This window comes from Lissotriton helveticus, chromosome 10, assembly GCF_964261635.1.
Source record: "Lissotriton helveticus chromosome 10, aLisHel1.1, whole genome shotgun sequence".
Lineage (NCBI taxonomy): Eukaryota > Metazoa > Chordata > Amphibia > Caudata > Salamandridae > Lissotriton > Lissotriton helveticus.
The window spans coordinates 106,101,276-106,119,891 of NC_136071.1; the positions used below are offsets into that span (position 1 = coordinate 106,101,276).

The window sequence follows — 18,616 nt, forward strand, 5'->3', positions numbered from 1 at the left end:
CAAAATTCAAAGATTCAAAACGTTAGCTAACAGATTCAAATTCAAAATTCAAAGTTTCAAAATTCAAAGTAAGTGTCAGTAGACTACCTCACCACTCAAAAGCTTACCAATTTTCTTTTCAAACGTCCAAAGTCCAACTGCCAAGTTCTGTAGTCGAATCAGCCAAAACGGCACATCACGACAATCCAAGATCAGAATCTCAGTCGAGGACCGGCGCCACCTGGAAGGTCAGATCGGAAGGAAGGGAAAACACACCGTGGGTGCCGAGACTCGGGTCACTCAATGGCAGCGATCGCGTCCATGGCGAGTTTCCTAACCTTCGTCACGACCTCTCCTTCGGGCCTCCGAGTCGCCGATGAGTCTCTTCGTGGTCGCCAATTGTGGTGTTGGGTTCAAATCAGGCCTACATACTCTGCTAAACTCTCGAACACCTTAGTATAGAAGTTGGCACGGACACTGGAAAAGGTAAAAGACAATTTTATTAAGACCCCATGGGGTGGTGATACATTCCTACAGCACCCTTCGGCAATGTAAGAAGTAGCACACCGAACATCGGTGCGCGACCTCTTTTATATGGTTTAATAGCAATAAAAAGATAGGCGGTTACAAGTTTACACATTTTAGGTACATATAAGGTCATTTTTGGAACACAGCCAACACGTGGGAGGAGTTACAACAGCACTGGTCAGTTAGCGTGAACATTCCTGAAGAGTGACCAAGTAGTGCGTAATGCGCATGTGCGCTTGACCAGTACTAAAAATAGCCTGTTGCCGAGCAAACTAGTGACCATGGGTATCGAGAAAGGACGAAAGGGCACACTGACCACGAGGCAGCGTGTTCATTGAAACGGAAGTCAAAGGGATTCAAAATGGCCCCCGTTCGTTTTGGTCAAGTATACAGAAAAGACCGTGTAGCTGTGCTAAACGCTAACTCAGGAGCTGCCAAAACACGACAAAACCAAGCACTTTAAAAAAAAATGCCTACCAGTATGAATGTCATGTGAATCCTACACCTAATAATCCCCTTTGCCTTATGTAACATTTTCTATACATTGATGTACATGTATGATTCATTGCCTCGATGTGTGTGATGTAAAGTGCTCTGACATCCTACAATGGTATGAGAGATGCTATAATACATGTGACAGAGGGGCTATGGAGAGATGAGATGCACTGTTGGAGGGTGATAGTAAGGGAATCATTGAAGACCCCAACAAAGATTGTCGTATCCAGGTGCATAGTAAGGTCATCCTTTACTATGCTTTAAAAGCTAATAAAACTCAATATATAATGATAAATGTGTTGTAGAACGCACCACTGTTTCCTAAATTTTCTATGTGGGAGAGCCTCCCAAAGCCCCCTTTGAAGTGGTCAGGCTTGCTATCTGCACTTGGTGTGCACCGTATGGGGACTGGTCTGAAAACATTTGCCAGAGCGGCTTTGGGTTTCCAGTCTGGCCCTGGCAGGAGCAGGAGCCTCGTACTGCGAAATAAAACCAACTATTTAAAAGTTAGTTAAGGAGTTGCCGCACAAACCTTCCCATTAAATGTTTTAGTTTTTTGCAAATTCTTCCAATATAAAATACTAAAATCCTTAGTAATTAGAGTATTTGTTTTGTGTGCACACATGTGTATATTTTTGGGGGAATTACTGTTTTAATGTTTGAAATTTAAACCATACAAATTGCTTGGGGGTCCCCGGTTTCCAGTGGTGACTCAATGGGGGTCCTCAGGAGTCAAAAGTTTGGGAACCACTGGGCTAAGACATTTCTTTTATGTTAGATTCACAACTTTGTTGCTAGAGACAGGGTGCAATTCTACGGTGCACTCTAGAAGTGCCACCCTATTTTATATTGTTATATGTTAGTTAATAACATGTTTGAAGGTGTGTAATATATAGTTTTTTTGTCTACAATTACTTTTCAGGTGGTGCTCCTGCTGGTGACATAAAGGCCCTGGCCCTACAAAACGTGAACATGGATATATACACCTTCACAACGTTATATCCTGACACAGTGATGGTAGGAGAGGGGGTTTGCTGGGTGCTTGGTAGTGCTGACTTGTTCACAGTTGGTCACTTTTGATTATGCAGTGCTTGCGTTCTGTAAAGAGGCGAGTGATTAGTAGTTAGCGTCAACAGGACAAGGCAGAGAACAGTGATGAGAAACTAAGAGAGAGGAAGCGTATATATAAGCGAGCAGTGAAGTAATGTAGTGAACCATGTACTAAGGACAATGCAAGACCAATGAAGCATGCAGTGCCCCATTACTCTAAGGGCAGAGGAGGATGAGGATGAAACATGCTGTGACCAGTGTCCTGAGACAGAAGTAATAATGCATGCAGTGGCAACTTTCCTAAGTCTGCAGGAGAATGAAGCATGCAGTGCCCCATTACTCTAAGGGCAGAGGAGAATGAAGCGTGCTGTGTCCAGTGTTGTGAGGCCGAAGTAATAATGCATGTTGTGACAAGTTTCCTAAGTCTGCAGGAGAATGAAGCATACAGTGCCCTACGTGCTAAGGGCAGAGAAGGATGAAACATGCTTCCACCAGTGTCCTGAGGCAGAAGTAATAATGCATGCAGTGACAAGTTTCCTAAGAGTGGAGGAGAATGAAGTGGTCCATTATTCTAAGGGCAGAGGAGAATGAAACATGCTGTGTCCAGGTGCTGAGGCAGATGTAATAATGCATGCAGTGACAAGTGTCCTACATCTGCAGGGGAATGAAGCATGCAGCCCCCATTGTCCTAAGGGCAGAGGATGATAAAACATACCGTAGCCAGTGTCCTGAGACCAAAGTAATACTGCATGCAGTGACAAGTTTCATAAGAGTGGAGGGAAATGAAGCTTGCAGTGCCCCGTTTCTCTAAGGGCAGGGGAGAATAAAACAAGCTTCCACCAGCGTCCTGAGGCAGAAGTGATAATGCATGCAGTGACAAGTTTCCTAAGAGTGGAAGAGAAAGAAGCAGGCAGTGCCCCATTAGTCTAAGGGCAGAAGAAGATGAAATGCTGTAGCCAGTGTCCTGAGACCAAAGTAATACTGCATCCAGTGACATGTTTCTTAAGTCTGCAGGAGAATGAAGCATGCAGTGCCCTGTTTCTCTAAGGGCAGAGGAGGATAAAACAAGCCTTCACCGGTGTGCTGAGGCAGAAGTAATAAGACATGCAGTGACAAGTTTCCTAAGAGTGGAGGGGAATGAAGCATGCAGTGCCCCATTATTCTAAGGGCAGAGGAGGATAAAACAGGCCTTCACCAGTGTGCTGATGCAGAAGTAATAATGCATGCAGTGACAAGTTTCTTAAGAGTGTAGGAGAATGAAGCATGCAGTTCCCCATTATTCTATGGGCAAAGTAGAATGAAAAGTGCTGTGGCCAGTGTTCTGAGATAGAAGTAGTAATACATGCAGTAACAAGTGTCCTAAGTCTTGAGGGGAATGAAGCATGGAGTGCCCTATGTCCTAAGCGCAAAGAAGGATGAAACATGCTTTCACCAGTGGCCTAAATCAGATGTAATAATGCATGCCGTGACAAGTTTCCTAAATCTGCAGGAGAATTAGGCATGCAGAGACCACTTCCCTAAGAATGGAGAAAAATGTACCATGCAGTGGGTCGGATCGCTTGGTGGGGGAGAGTAAAGATTGCGGCAAAAACTTTCTTAAGAGTGGAGGAGAATTGAGCAAGCAGTGATCACTGTCCTAATAATGGAGGCACAAGAAGGATACAGTGATTACTGTCCTACGGATACAGGGGAACAGCGCGTGCTGTGGCAATTCTTCCAAGTATGAAGAAGACATGCAGTGGCAGTGGCTAGTGTTCCACAGGCGCCAGAGACTAAAGTAGCGATGACAGGTTTCATAAGTGGGGAGGAGAATGGCTCATGCAGTGGCTACTGCCCTAAGAATTGAGGGGAAAAACAACCAGTAACCAGTATCCCCAACTTGCCATAAGAATGGAGGAGAATGATGCATGCAGTGAGTAAAGTCCTGTGGGTGGAGGACAATTAAGCATACAGTGACCACAGTCCTAGTTGTGGAGAAGAAAGACGTACGCAGGGACTAGTGTCCTAAGGTTGGAGCAGGATTAAGCCTGTAGTGACCATTGTCCAAACTGCAGTGGAGAATTAATGAAGCACGCAGTGACCAATGCCCCAAACAGTAAATGAGAACGAACAGCGAGCGGTGTCATAAGAGCGGAGGAGAATGAAGCTTATAGATCAGTGTCTAGATCGACACTGATGCTGAGGGGCTGGTACCAGATCAAGAGGGAGGAGGTCTGAAAACTAGATCACCAATTATTAGAATCAGAAAGAGTTTATATTGAAAATCTAGGTTAAATGAGCTTAAGAGCAACACGTTAAATACTGAGCAATGTGATAACTTGGCGTAGAACAGAATGAAAACTCAACATCTGGCCAGGCAAAGGTAGGACAAAAGCTGAAAAATTACAGAATGGTCAGGAGAGGATGAAATGGTACAGCACGTTGGATAAAACTGAAGGGGACATACTGGAGGGTCATAAATCAGATATTAACAGCACCCAACATGTATCCCCTGAATTAAGGTTAAGTGCGATGTATTTCACTTTATAAATCAAGTTTTCACTCCTGATAGCACTGAACCGAAGAGTGATACCTTTGTCTCAACCAGCGATTTACAAACTCGCATCACAAATAATTCACATTGAATTTATAAAGGTTGGCCTGAAGTAAAATCATAAGTAAACTTCTTGATTGAATTTGAAGATTTAACCTTACAGTCAGATACCAATATAAACTCTTAGAAAACAAGGAAAATAGGTTGTAATAAAATGTAGATAGCCACTGAATAGATGAGAGGTCTTCAAACTGGAAGGGGGGGGGTCCTGGGGGGGCTTAAGTGATCTCGGGGGTGGAGACAAGTTCCTGGCCAAGAGATACATTATGTTTTGTTTTAAGTGTTAAAACATGAATAGCAGTAAGCTACCTTGTAATGGGCCATCACTAACAACTTTTGTAATTTATATGCTTGACTGTGAGTATTTCTAATAAGGGTTAACAGAGCTTAACTACAATGTTTGAATATGTTTAAACCTATTTAAACACTGCCAATTTAGCAGAATAATTGTGAAAAAATGGAGGGGGGACAGAGGATTTGTTTTTGCAACGGGGGGAGGGGCGCAGCATTAAGACGTTTGAAGACCACTGGAATAGATAATTCAATTGCCAGCACAACATTTGGATTAAAAAAGGAGGAATACCATGACCCCAACAATTTCAGATTAGCACCATCTCTTAATACAGCTTTATGTTATGCTATGGGCCCACCCAAAGATCTCTAGGCCCTGAAAGGCCTTTGACAGAGAGCAATTGCCAGATTTATAGAGAGAACAGATAGGTTTTAAGTTGTTTCCTAAAACAAAACGAGGATGGAGATGGATCTCAATTCGAGATGCCAGAAAAGGACTTGTCGCCAGCTAAAGTTTTTCTACCTCAGGGTACCCTGACAAAATTTGATTGAGAAGAACGGAGGTGATGAGTAGGTTTGTACACTTTAAATCTATTTTTGAGAACATTTGGGAGGGCAATCACATAGTCATTTATGAACAGCATAGAGAGACCTGGAATTAATTCTCTTATGATAGGGAGCCAATGATGTTTATAAAGGACACGCTTGACCGGTGTGTCATGAGGTTTGAATGATGGCTCTAGCAGCCTGTTTTTGAATGGACTGAAGTCTCCTTACTTGCTGTTTAGAGATGACAAAGTTGAGCAAGTTACAATAGAACATATTGTGGTGGCTATCATGATTTTTTCTAGTATCAATTGATAATGGTGGGGGAAGCGGTCTGAGCTTATATAAAAGCAAGGAGCATTTTTTACACATTTGAAGAGATTTGTATGTTAATTTTCACTTTATAATCAAGTTTAATGCCAAGTCTTCCTAAATGTGAGTCATCCAGAAGTGAGTTCATCTCCAATTAGTTGCACAGCTGATTAGCCTCTATTGTAATCAAGGATTTTTTGCAACAGTCGTGAGTAACATTACAGAACGATAGTTTGTGGGTGGCCTCTAGATCAAAACTAGACTTTCAAGTAACAGCTTGACAATCCCTTGCTTTAGGTCTTTAGTCCATTCCAAATTGTAGTGACAAAATAATAATCTTGTAAATTGTTTTGGTGATTTTGGAACATCGTTATGGTGAATATTAGTGGGATTTGCATCTTCTGAGGAGCCTGGCCTACAAGATTTTACGTATCAAGCTAATTTGCTGATGGTTGGACATTTAAATTAAGGAGTTAGTGGAGAACATATATTGTTCATATTTAATTCTGAAATGTGTTGTATATTAACATCTTCTTTGGGAGACGACAATTGATACCGGCCTAGTTTATGAGATGACGTTGCAAATTAGTATACACGTTTGATCAAAAAATTCAGGTAGTTTATCACAGAAAGATTGGTAGAAATAGTCTCTGGTTGTTAGTTGTGACAGCAGAGTCAGCAATTTTGAAGGTTCACTAAAGTATTTTATGGAACTGCGTCTAGGACATTTTAAATCAGGAGGACTTGAGAAAGCATCTTTGAGAAGCTGTAGGTTTATGTTATTAATTGTTCTTCTAACTTTAGGAAGGTTTGGGGATATCCTTTCCCTTCACAAGTCCTTTAGCTGAAAGATCATGGAAGATTCATCAGTCCAAACCTGAGGAATAAATTTAGGGGAGTGGAAAGTGTCGGGCAGGGTGCAAATCACACATGGGATATGTAGGTAGTCTGAAAGATATGTCAACATTTCAATTGTATTGAGGTCATTGATATTACCGAAATGAAAACTGAAATCACCAACAACACAAGTTAGCTTATGCATTGTGGCTTCTATAGCAATACTTCTTAAACCGTGAGAATGTTACTGTAGTTACAGTGTACTAAAAAAGTGTGGTAATCTGCAGACTCCATTATATCCCAAACTGAAATATATTCTTGCATCCTCTAGAATCTTACCGTTGATGATGTGAAAAGTTTACTTGGTCCAAACGTTGGTGATTTGAAGGATGAACAAAATAATCCAGTTGTGAGCAACTGGATATCAGCACAGAAGCAGTCAGACCTGGACAAACTGGGTATCGGACTCCAAGGAGGCACACCAGACACTGTGACCAGCACTTCGCCTACTGCTACATCTAATACTACTTTTAATAATAATAATTCTACTACTACCCCTACTAATTCTTCTATTACAATGACTGTGGCCCACGGAACAGGAAATACAACTAAAAGCAGTGGTTTCTCCATTGTCTCACCACACCCAGGTAGGAGCTACGTTCACATGTTTTTGTTCATAATTCCCAACCTAAGCAGAAGCCATATATTCTTCCAGCTATTTCATTAAGCCTTGATACACTGGTAGGCACCCAATTCTTGTTCAGTGCTGTATTGATTTGTAAGTAGTCACAAACCCTGCAGGGTGGAATCTCCAAAAGACCACTGGGTTTGGAAAAGAGCATGATCAGCAAGGTCAGAACCAAGGGAGTAGCCAGAAAAATAAAGTACCTCCCACTTTGAGCCATGCGGCAGCAAAGCGAGCTTTTGTTTGGCGGACATGGTGCAATCAGGCTAAGACATTGGTTCCCTAAAAAGGCAAGTGGGAAATGATCCCTCAAAGGAAATTTGCGAAAAATTGTGCAAAATGGTCCTTTTTACAGCATCACTTGAAAATAATTTAGACAAAAACTACATATTTAGCATTACTGACATATATTTCATGTATTCTTTTCATCTACTTTCTTTTATTCTTCTTTCCTTTGTTGTCCTCTTTCCTTCTATTATTATTTCCATACTTCTTTCCACTCTCCGTTCCTTCCTTCTTTCTTTTCTTCTGTCTGGTTTTCTTTCAGCCCATCTATTTCTTTCTAGCTGTCCCGCTTTATATTTCTTCTTCCTTTTCTTCCTTCTTTAATTCTGACTTCCCATTCTCAGATTACTTGCTTGTTCCTCTCTTTCTACTTATACTCCTCTTGCCCTTCCTCTCTTTTTTCCACACTTTTTTTGTATTGATTCCATTCTTTAATTCTTACTTTTACTCTATGTTCTTGCTTTCCTTCTTTCCATCTTCCATCTACCGTTTTTCATTTTTCATTCCTTTGGTCTTACCATCTTTTATCTTGCAGTCCTTCTTTTCATCCTTCATTTTCCTTTTTCCCAGCTTTTTCCCACTCCTCTTTTGTATCATCTCCCATCTTGCTACCTTTTTGTTTCTTTCTTTTTTCCTTATTTGCATTTTGCCTACTCTCCTTCATTTTTGCTCTCTCGCTTCATGTTATTCTAAATGTTATGTTATTCTAAATTTATTAAGCGCACGGGCACCCAGGGGTTTCATGGCATTTACCTCTAACTGTTTTTTCTCTGTCATTTGTATAATGTATCTTTCTCTTTGTCACCATTCTTGGCTTCTTTGACAACCTATGACTCCACTCTGCCCTTGTGACATGGTCATTTTTTCTCAATTTTTTTTATTAGTTTCTGCTACTGTTTTGCTTGACCTAGGAGCTATAGATTAAAATTAAGACGTGCCAGGAAACAAATCAATTTACTTCAGTGCCACCCGCACTTCATACAGCGAGGGGTTTGAGGGGGGGGGGTGTTTACTACGCCCTTGGCCAGAGCAATGGATTGGCTAGATTGAATACTGTGAAGAAATCTGAGGAAAAGAGGAATACTAGGAAAATAAGAGATTGGATCAAAACATGCAATGAGAATTAGTTACCAAAGAAGGAAATGAGGTAGCTGAGAAATGTAGGGGTAAGGCTCGGAAGACGGTAAGCAAGTTTAACTCTGAATGGAGCACTGGGTCATTGCAGAATACCACAAATAGAGATGATTTTTGCCATACTGTTTACTGTTTTGTATGTGGAATGAAGAGTGTAGACGGTGTGGTCCTGTACAAAGTAGCGCCAAGTCATTGTAGAAAGGATGTTCAGGTTGTTGGCTCTGAGAATTGTGGGCAAACACCAAATACTATACATGTGTGCAATACACATTTCTGTGTAACAGCAAGGATTAAGATTTTTTATTAGCGTAAGAAACAAAGTCAAACAGTTTCTGGCTTCTTTCCGGAGCAAAGCTTGATACCTTTTGTGCTTTTTATTAATCTAAGTAAACATTTAACTTCTGGATTCTCGCTTTGGCACCAATATGTGTGGTGTGTTCATACCTCAGCATGGAGGCAGACAATGTTAGGACGTTTTATCTAGGCTAAACAAAAATCTGAACAGGGTCAGCTCCTTGCTGAGGCACAGATGTGTAGCAGTTTAGCAGGTCTGTTGCACCTGGCTACGACTGCACCAAAATTGACCATTGCAGAGCACATGGTAGAAAGAGTTTGGTTTTCTTCTGCTTCATTTTGAGGTGATGTAGTGGCATTCAAGACTCTAGGTCTCTTTGAGTCTTTTCACGGTCATCAATATCGTCCAGAGATGAGACTGTCAAGTGTAGTTAGGTTTCAGAAAAGTAGGGAAGAAAGGCTGTCCCAGAAGGGAACTGAGGAGCTCCTTGTAGAAACTGAAAAACGTTGAAGGAAGTATGGAGCCTTGAGGAACTCTTTGAGGAAGTGGCAAATGACAGGATATGCAGCAGGGAACAATTGTCAACAGTGTCAAACATTGTTGGCAAGTATTGAAGGGTGAGTGTGTAGGATTCATCTTGGGCTAGGATACGCAGCATGCCAGCCTCTATTTGTGCCATTGCAGACTCTATACTGCAACGTGATCCATAGTCTTATTGGAAATCGCCAAAATATGTTCTTTAAAGAAGTATTTTACCTGCTTTGCGGCATAGCTTTCAGGATTTTTCCTGAAAATGGATTTTTCCTAGGAAAAGGACTTTAGAAACCGGGCAGAATTTATTTAGATCTTCACTGTCATCATCTTATTTTTGAGTAGTGGAGTTATCTGACCAATTTTCAAGCCGGTTAGAACTACTATACTTTGTAGCTGGGCGATGTTCACTGATATTGGTCCAGTAAGAGATAATGTAAGATCTGAGATCTTTCACAATCTTGGCAGGAATAAATGAGTGGAATATCTAATATCTGTGTGATTATGTTGACCAGGACCAAATCTCTACAGGTTTGAAGTACATAACATTTCTGTGGGTATTTGTGGTAGCTAGCAATGTCTCTGTATTTTCACTTTTGGTATCTAAGAAACATGTGAATCTCTCACAATTCTTTTTATTATTAGTAGCGTCTAGAAATGGAGGAGAGTTAGTAAACTTTTTTGCAATCATCAAAAGCTTCTCCGCGCAATTGTTGCTCGGTTGGGCACCGTACTGAAGAAAGTCATGTTAGTCTTGAAGATGGGTTTTTGAAGTCTTTGTGCTTCTCTGAAAGAATTTTAGGATTCCCTGGTGAGGCGTTCTGGCACCAAAATAATTCCATCACTTTTAGAATCTTCTGCTTTTTATATAGTTTCTAGAAAACCAGGATTATTATTATTCTGTCATTTTAGTTTTATTGGCCCAATTTCCTCAGCAACCTCTGGCATCACTGTATTGTAGTGTTCTTGTTTGCCGGCCGTTAACCCGTTTGCGGCGGTCATGATTCCGCAGCAGTGCAGCGCTTCCGCAAATTGGGTGGGCTGCGTCGGCCGTTGGACGTGCGCAGCACTACGAAGGTAGTGCTCGCAACGTCCAACGGCCGACTGCAGCACTTAAGAGATTAAGTTGATTGCAATGTCCATCTGTGATTTCAGATGTCTTACTCCACGAATGACTAAAGGATTAATGGATATCACGGAAACTACCAGACTGTTACATGATATCCTTGATCACAGTTTCATGACTTTTTGAAGTCTTGAATATCTGTCTCCATGAGCATAGTCATCTGTGTTTGCAAGCCTGTGAGTGAATATGTATGTTTATGTGAGATCTAATTCTAGTGCGTTCACTGCATATGTATTTTTGAGATAAATTTAAAATATTGAATGAGTCAATGTGCTACACAATGGTGACATCAAAACCACTGACGCCTTTATTTTAATAGAGCTCTGCTCCTCAACCTGTGGTGAACTAAGAATCTACAGATAGATTCTATTATCTTATAGTTTCACTTTAGCTATTGAATGTAGAAGCCCTCTTGTGAATTCAATCACCTAACAGGCCTCAAAGACCGTGGTATGGTGGTACTGCATTATCACTGAATCGTTGAAAGAGTGATGAAGGAACATGTTAATAATAAAAAGAACTGAGATTAGACACTATGCCAGGAGGAAAACAGAAACTAATGATTCCAAATCATGTGCTGTAATTATACTGTGCCAGGAGGAAACTGAAACTAGTGATGGCAATCATGTGGGGTAACTATAAGACTGTATGCTGGTCCTTCCAAGGATTGATAATGCCTTTAAACAGTACCAGTACTTGATAAATTATTATCTCTGTGCTCTGGTTTTACAGGATCAATTTTTGGCTGTCTCCAACTCCTGCACGTTCTACTTATCAGCTCTCTCCTGACGTTCTTGATGTAGAAAACTCAGAAACTGTAACGGGGATGACCTACTGCACTAAAGGACTTTCTTTCGAGAAAAAACAATTGGAACTGTTTCCCATTGCAGGAGACAAAGAAAAACCTGCAGGAAGTGATATTTGTCTTTGTAATTCCATCATGATTTGCCTAACAGTATACAGCATGCTAGTTCACTACTTCTTTCTCTGAATAGATTCAGAATTGATTGAATGCTGCTAGACAACATGCTTATCCTATCCTAGAACAACCAAAGAGGTGCCACTATTGCACCAATTAGAAATGTGTCCAGAACAATTACTGCCACACTTGGTGGGATGTGATTGATTTTTATTGAGTAGTCTATTGGGCTTCCTGCCCTGTGATTGTCCTTGTCTTCTGTAATGATGAATATGTGTACAATTGCATGGGCATGTCAAGGAATAATAATGGGCCAGTATGTTGTAGAATTGCTTGATACTGAGTTAATGATTTTACTTAGCCTTTCAAAGACCTCTTTTTGCTTCAGGTCTACCTCCCCCAATCATACTGTAGGGAATTTGATTCCAGGGGACCTCAGCCTTACCATGCAACCAATATGAGATTGCACTGTTGGATCTCAGAAATTAATCATCTTCAGTGCTTTTGAAATGCTTTATCAATACCTGAATTCATCCTCCATTGGCGGCGTCTTACCCACAAATTAAAGGATAGCCTCAGGTGCATGTGCTTAGCAGGGCATTCCTTGCACCTTTCCCCTAATAAACTGAATGGTAAATTCTTCTTAGGGGTTCACTGTCTTCTCATCCCTTTGAACTCTGATCTCTGTTGCTTGAAACTGCACCTCCATCCAACTTGCTGGCCCTCAATTTGAGTTACTTCTTGCCATATGGAGTAGGAGTCTGTTAATAATGGCATCAGTTTAATCTGTTATAATAATTATTCAGCCAGCAGACTTTTCCTTGCAAGAGATAATGTGATACAACCTCATACATAGAGCATAAAAAGCAGGTTATCCACTTGTTTATTTTTCCAACTAATATTTCATTTAGCAGCCTCTATTTTCTATGTTTTGTTCTTCTTTACGTTCTTCTCTTCTATTTCATTCTCTTTTGATCTTTGCCTCAGGACCTCTATGTTGTTGTTATTTACATGAGTGGGTAAGCCCCAGGTCATGATGGGTCTTGGACAATACACCCATGTTTTATAGTCTAGTCTCAGGAAAAAATGCTAGTGTTAGTTATGTTTCTGCTAGAACTATATGACAGTTGAAAAGGAATTCATCATGTGATAATACTTGGGGGCATGAGCTAATGCTAAATGAGCATCTTTGGTACCGAATTGTCACATGCTTGTAGATAAAATTAAGTTGAGGTCAAGACTAAATGCCTACTTTTGACGCATTTAATAGCAAGCATACCATGTTCCAGAAAGGCATACACTCCAATATAAATACTAGCTATAGTAATTTCCCCAACTCAGTCATTATAGTTGTAAATACTAAATTATGTCTTAAAAAGGCTATCAGAAATGTAATCTGCTCTGCAAGCAAACTAAAATTAATCCATCGTGCGTCATGAAATAAGAGATCCCATGATATTTTATACCTGGTATTTGAAACATGTAAGAGGCTGTTAACATTGAGCTTTCAGAACCAACACTGTCTTGTACTGGGGTTTAAACTGTGGTATAACATTATTGAATGTAGGTAGCATACAGTGTCATGAATTTTATAATTTATTTTTTAAATCATGGAATCTGACTTTTTATATTTCTCTTGAATGGGGTGGCAACTTTTTTAATTTATAGATGGAACTAGGAAAAGCTAAGCACTGTGTAAAGGTTTCTTACTTTACATTGCCATATGTCACAAGATATTTGCACTTCTTACCCATCCCTACACAGATGTTTGTTGGCACTGGATTGCTGGGGGAAGAGGGAAAGCGGGACTTGTAAAGTTTTTAAAGCGGATTGCAATGAAAAGTTAACCATTGGTTAGGTTACATTATGTTTATTAAGTTCTGTTATTTTGGCTTTATAACACACCAACATGACAGTGGAGTGCGTTTATTGGGGAAATAATGGCTGGATCCACCCTGACATCTATAGTTTGTCTACTCCAAGCAGAAAAAGACTGGTAGAGTAGATATGTTTAAACTAATGGAAGAACCAAAACACCGTTGATTCAATCTTGTGCCTATACAAATCACATTGTCAACCCATAAAAACACTCTCAGGACCATTTCTTCACAGTAATTACTTTTGAAAGCTTAAATATTTGTGAATGCCATTACAGACTAAACCAGGTCACCTTCTATGAACATATTTAGAGAAGGGGGGTGGGTTGAATGTGCACCTCCATCCATTTTAAAAAGAAATTCAAAACATCAAAGGGATATTAGTATTTTTTTTTTAACTTCAAATAAAACTTATTCTGTACATGAAATACTTTATTTGTATTCTCTGCTGGTTTATAAAATGCCTATTTAAAAAAAAATAAACTTTAACTCTCAACAGACAAAACCCACAAAAAAACCTGTTTAAGCTTATGTGATATAAGATCCTTTGATACTTTCCGAATTACCTCAGACTTTATATCCATACGTTCAAAAATGCATAGACAAAGTAGAGCTGAATTGGGTTTGGTCTCAAGATTGGTAGGAAAAGAGGTAAATAATGCCACAAAATATATCTAAAGCACAACCAATAATTCTTGACAAAGTGCAGGGGGATGCTACTACTCAAGGAGTCTCCTTAGATTCTGCAGAAATTGAGTTGGCCGACCATACTAAGCAGCAGCAACTTTGTCTCGTGATAGTAAGATTTTGATCCAAACCTTAGATAGGAAGGACATCCGACCACCCACCCCAAGAGGGCTCTAGCACCATCTGACTTTAATGCAAGAAGAGGGAGAAAGACGGTTGCCACGATATGATAGCTTTAATAAGGCCCCAACACCAATACGTATCCTTAGCCTAAACTCATTTTCTTTCACAGTTCTTGCTGCTGACTAAGTGTGAGATAGGGGATAGAAAAAACAAAGAGTGGTTCATCAGAACTAATTTCTACTCATCTTTGTTCATCGTGTGCATGTGGAGTGGGTAATATAGAACAAATGGTTAAAAGATGATTAGCATCTGTAGGCTGTTCCACGTTGACCTTGGCAGTTTTGTAATTTGTCAATTACTCGGAGAATTAAGCTAATGACCAAAAAAATCATAAAGATGTACCTTTAGACACTTGCACTGTTGATTGGTGTTCACTTCTGTCTAAGCTTTGTGCCAAATAAAAGTTTTTGATTTTTCCATGAGAATTGGTTTACTGTGCAGAATATCTGCAATCTGTGTCTTTGTTTTCTGCATGGTAACACCATACCAGTAAATGTCCCTTTAAAACATTGTTTATCATGCATATTAAAAAGGCTGGACTGATGGTGAGCTCACAGTGTGTTTGTCAAGTATCCATGGCTTTATCAAGAAATACAGAGACAGAGCTGTAGTACCTGCATGCAATTATGTGAACCATATATGAACAAGAACTTTGTAAACCAGCCTTTACTAATATGGTATGTTACCATACTATTTCAGCAATATCAGTAAAGAAATTAAAATATGTGATTTATTAATGTATCACTAATGTGAACATTTTGTCATATGTTTGTTCCGAGATAGGGATTTGAGGTATACTATTGAACAGAAGACCCTTACCAGTCTTATGTGACCAAAGTATTTTTCAGCTGTAAAAGGAGAGTTTGAAGATGGTTGCTAGCCTACTATACAGTTTACATGGTTAGGAACATGTTTGATGTGACTAAGATTTTACCTTCTCAACATGGATCACAAATACTCAAGCACCAGCTAAATATCTCATGAGCAACATAACTTTCTTGCTATAAATAAACAGTAACCATTTTGCTTCAAGTGCAGCATAACATCTGGAAGTGTGAAACTGCAAAAATGCAAAAGTGTACTCATTTGCAAACCTGCGTTAATAAAATCTTGGTGTTAGTTTTTGAAAAAACAAAAAAAACAACCAATGAAAAACATGGGGCAGGTCCACCAATCATTTCCATGGTACAATCGAGGACTCTGTCTGACTTCAGGGAAACCTTTTGTCTCATGACTGGTGTATTTACGAAACAGGACTCTATCGACTCAAGACACCAAAAGGCATCAGCTGATTAGGTAGTATCTCTTACCTGGAGTAGGTGTCAACTGCTCTGCTTTTTTTCGTATTTATAATTATCTCTAAGAAACCTGCCCTTTTTTTGCATTTTGAAAAACGGACCTTTGTCAAAATGTGTTTATACAAATTCAGAACATGCTTTCATTGTTTTAGGGTATGTCAGATCACTTCACAAACAAACTAAACCATAAAACATGGTGTTACAAAAAAAAATATAGAAGGCACACAATATTATTAAAATACAAGATATATCGAAAATAAAATCAATAAATCATTTATCACGTATAGGTGTAAGATGCAATATTTGCAAATATCAGTAGTAAGTTTACCTTGGAGGTAAGACTACATAAATGGATCGAGTAAACAAGCAGGTAAAAGCATGGTGGAAACTCCTGTGTAAAGATAGACACTCCTGAGTAGTTGACACAAAATGTTATAGTTTGGATTACTGGAAATGCTGGGTAAAGGGAAAGGTCGAAATCTTTCCTGAACATAGAAGGGGTGGGATTAGTTCATAGAGTATGTGGGATAGTGGTTCCAGATTACAAGAGTGCAGCAGCAGAGAATTATTGACTCCTGCTACTATTTTTTATTGTAATGGCAGAGTCTCCAACTAGAGGAGTCACACAGATCAAAAGAGATAACAGTCCCATTAAAGATTTTAGTTCCTGCTCCAAAGAGTGAGGAAAGCCAGAATTTAAAATGGTTTGCACCAAGCAAACCACTCTGTAGATATGTGGGTAGCTTTTATTGGTTCCCATTGGTGTGAGATTAGCACAAGGAGTTGTGAGATCAAATTGTTTGATTACAAAGACTATTTGTGCCTCAGCATGTAGACCAGGCTTCACAAGGGTTTTTGGTATTCCATCGAATAGACAATTTTTGCATAGTAATACGGACAAACCCCCCTACTTTGACATTGTATTTATTCCACGCTGAAATTGTGCAATCATACCCAAGCTATTTGTGTGAGTGTTAGATGAGTCTCTTGTAAAGAATGAAGAATACAATACCAATAGGTCAAGGTTTCTAAAATGCAAGACCTATTGCATTGCAAATGATTGTTTTCATTCAGGGTAACAAGAGAATCTTCATTCAGTGAAATCATCACAATCTCTAGAAACAGGGGAGGAAATAAAGGTCTACGATCCTTCTTATGGGTGAACACATATTTAATGTTATTTTATGGCGTAGAAATAACATTTTTTATTACGAATTTAATTTTAGGAACCTGCAATTCATTTATGGAAATGAGGTGCAACATTTTGAAACTCACTTGTTCTTTAGATACTTCCAAGAGGTTTATCTGATCACCGAAGGCCTGACACACAAGACTCTACCTTGAAAGACAGAAGTGTATGCACTCAAGACTATGACCATGATTTGTATAGATTTCTTGTTTTCATGTACTACAGAAAGTGAACTCGCTGACTTTTTGTGACAAATGCCTTCCCCTGTAGCTCTGATGGAGCGGTAATTTCTTCTGGTAGTTTCTCAATGCAAAACCCTCATGCTACCTCTAATTTACCGCTCAAAAGGTGTTGGGCCCTTCACACCATGTATTACCTTCAGGAGATTTTAAATAATCATGAACAGTAAAAACTGCAATTATTATTCAAGCCAATAAAGAGAGTTGTTGATTATTTTAAAGGGTTTTATTTTCTAGTCAAAAGTTAATTTTTCTCTGACCCTTTATTCATTAGTAAAATATCAATCAGGTTACAGAATTTGTAAAACAGGAAAAATAGCATTAATACAGAACACATTGCAGTCTGCATATAAGGATTACATGGAGGAAAGAAAATGTGGCGCAAAATTTCAGTCACAATTCTTAAAGAGTTTTTAAGAAAAATAGTCTTGCAAAGCTAATCAATAATTAAGTAGTTGGCAAAAATCTCCCATTAAGAGAAATAAATGCATAAGACAAATAAATCTTTTCAGACCTAATTAATTAGTCAAAGCATGAACTTAAAGTTTAGCATCTAAATCTAAAGAGCCTTTCTATCTGTTGCTGCTCTGTGCATCTCTCTGTGTCAAAAGAGCAAAAAAGGAGGGAGACAGCCCGCCCTTCACCAGACCTCAAAGGAATGTGGCCTGCAGTGCCAAGATATGACGTGTAAGCAAGAAACCTCCCCCCGACTCCTTGGACGCACCTCCCCTTCAGCAATCTCCCGGGACGTTTCGCGTGCCTAACCCATAGAAGCCAGCTGAGCTGAGAAAGCCAGCCCCATAGCTGCCAAGGTTTCAGATTGCTATGTGTGACATTTTCAAAATTACAATGCAATTATGAGTGACATTTCAATGAGTATGAGTGACATTTTCTTGCGAGCATAAAATCAAGCAATTTAGACAAGGGAAATGCAAACATGTCACAAATTAGATCAAGAAACTCTAAAAAGATCTTAAAACTGGTGCAAACAATTGCGGTGGCTGACTTATAATTACAATGAAATTATTAAAATGTCACATATAGCAATCTGAAAACTTGGCAACTATGGGCAGGCAAACCTGAACCCTCACCTGGGACAATGCCTGACCAAGAGTTAATGAACTCCTTTGCCTCACTTATCATTAATGCTTAAGTCCTAGTGAAAAAAACGTCCTTTGTGAAGAATACTCAGAATGGTGAATACTGGACCCAGTGTCCCAACCTCACCTATCTCGAGTGTCATGATAGTATAAGATGCTGATCCCAATGTGATGTTGTTGCAATCCCGTATCTGAAGAGGGCCGTGAAATGGGGGTGTGATGTAACAATAAGTCATTTGTCTTTGTTAATCAACACACTTACATGCCTGTGCAGTGTACACAGGCAGTGATTAAGTGTTGAATACTCATTTAAACATGCCTACGCTGGTTCCCAGCCCAGAGGGGAGGCAGTGTCCACCCTCGAATGCCTTCCCTGTTTCCACCACTAACCCGCTCCCCATGACGGATTTTGTCACTGACCTTTCCGGTGAGAGTCA

General features: G+C 39.6%; 1 protein-coding gene across 1 annotated transcript in view; it reads left to right on the top strand.

The window, feature by feature from the left end:
* Positions 1 to 14,770, top strand: part of LOC144785986 (uncharacterized) — a 252,354-nt gene extending 237,584 nt beyond the window's left edge. The window contains exons 31-33 of the mRNA XM_078664891.1: positions 1,925 to 2,019; positions 6,963 to 7,278; positions 11,420 to 14,770. Coding sequence (XP_078521017.1) covers positions 1,925 to 2,019; positions 6,963 to 7,278; positions 11,420 to 11,490 — 482 coding nt within the window. The 3' untranslated portion in view covers positions 11,491 to 14,770. The remainder of the gene's footprint in view (positions 1 to 1,924; positions 2,020 to 6,962; positions 7,279 to 11,419) is intronic.
* The last annotated feature ends 3,846 nt before the right edge of the window (positions 14,771 to 18,616 follow it).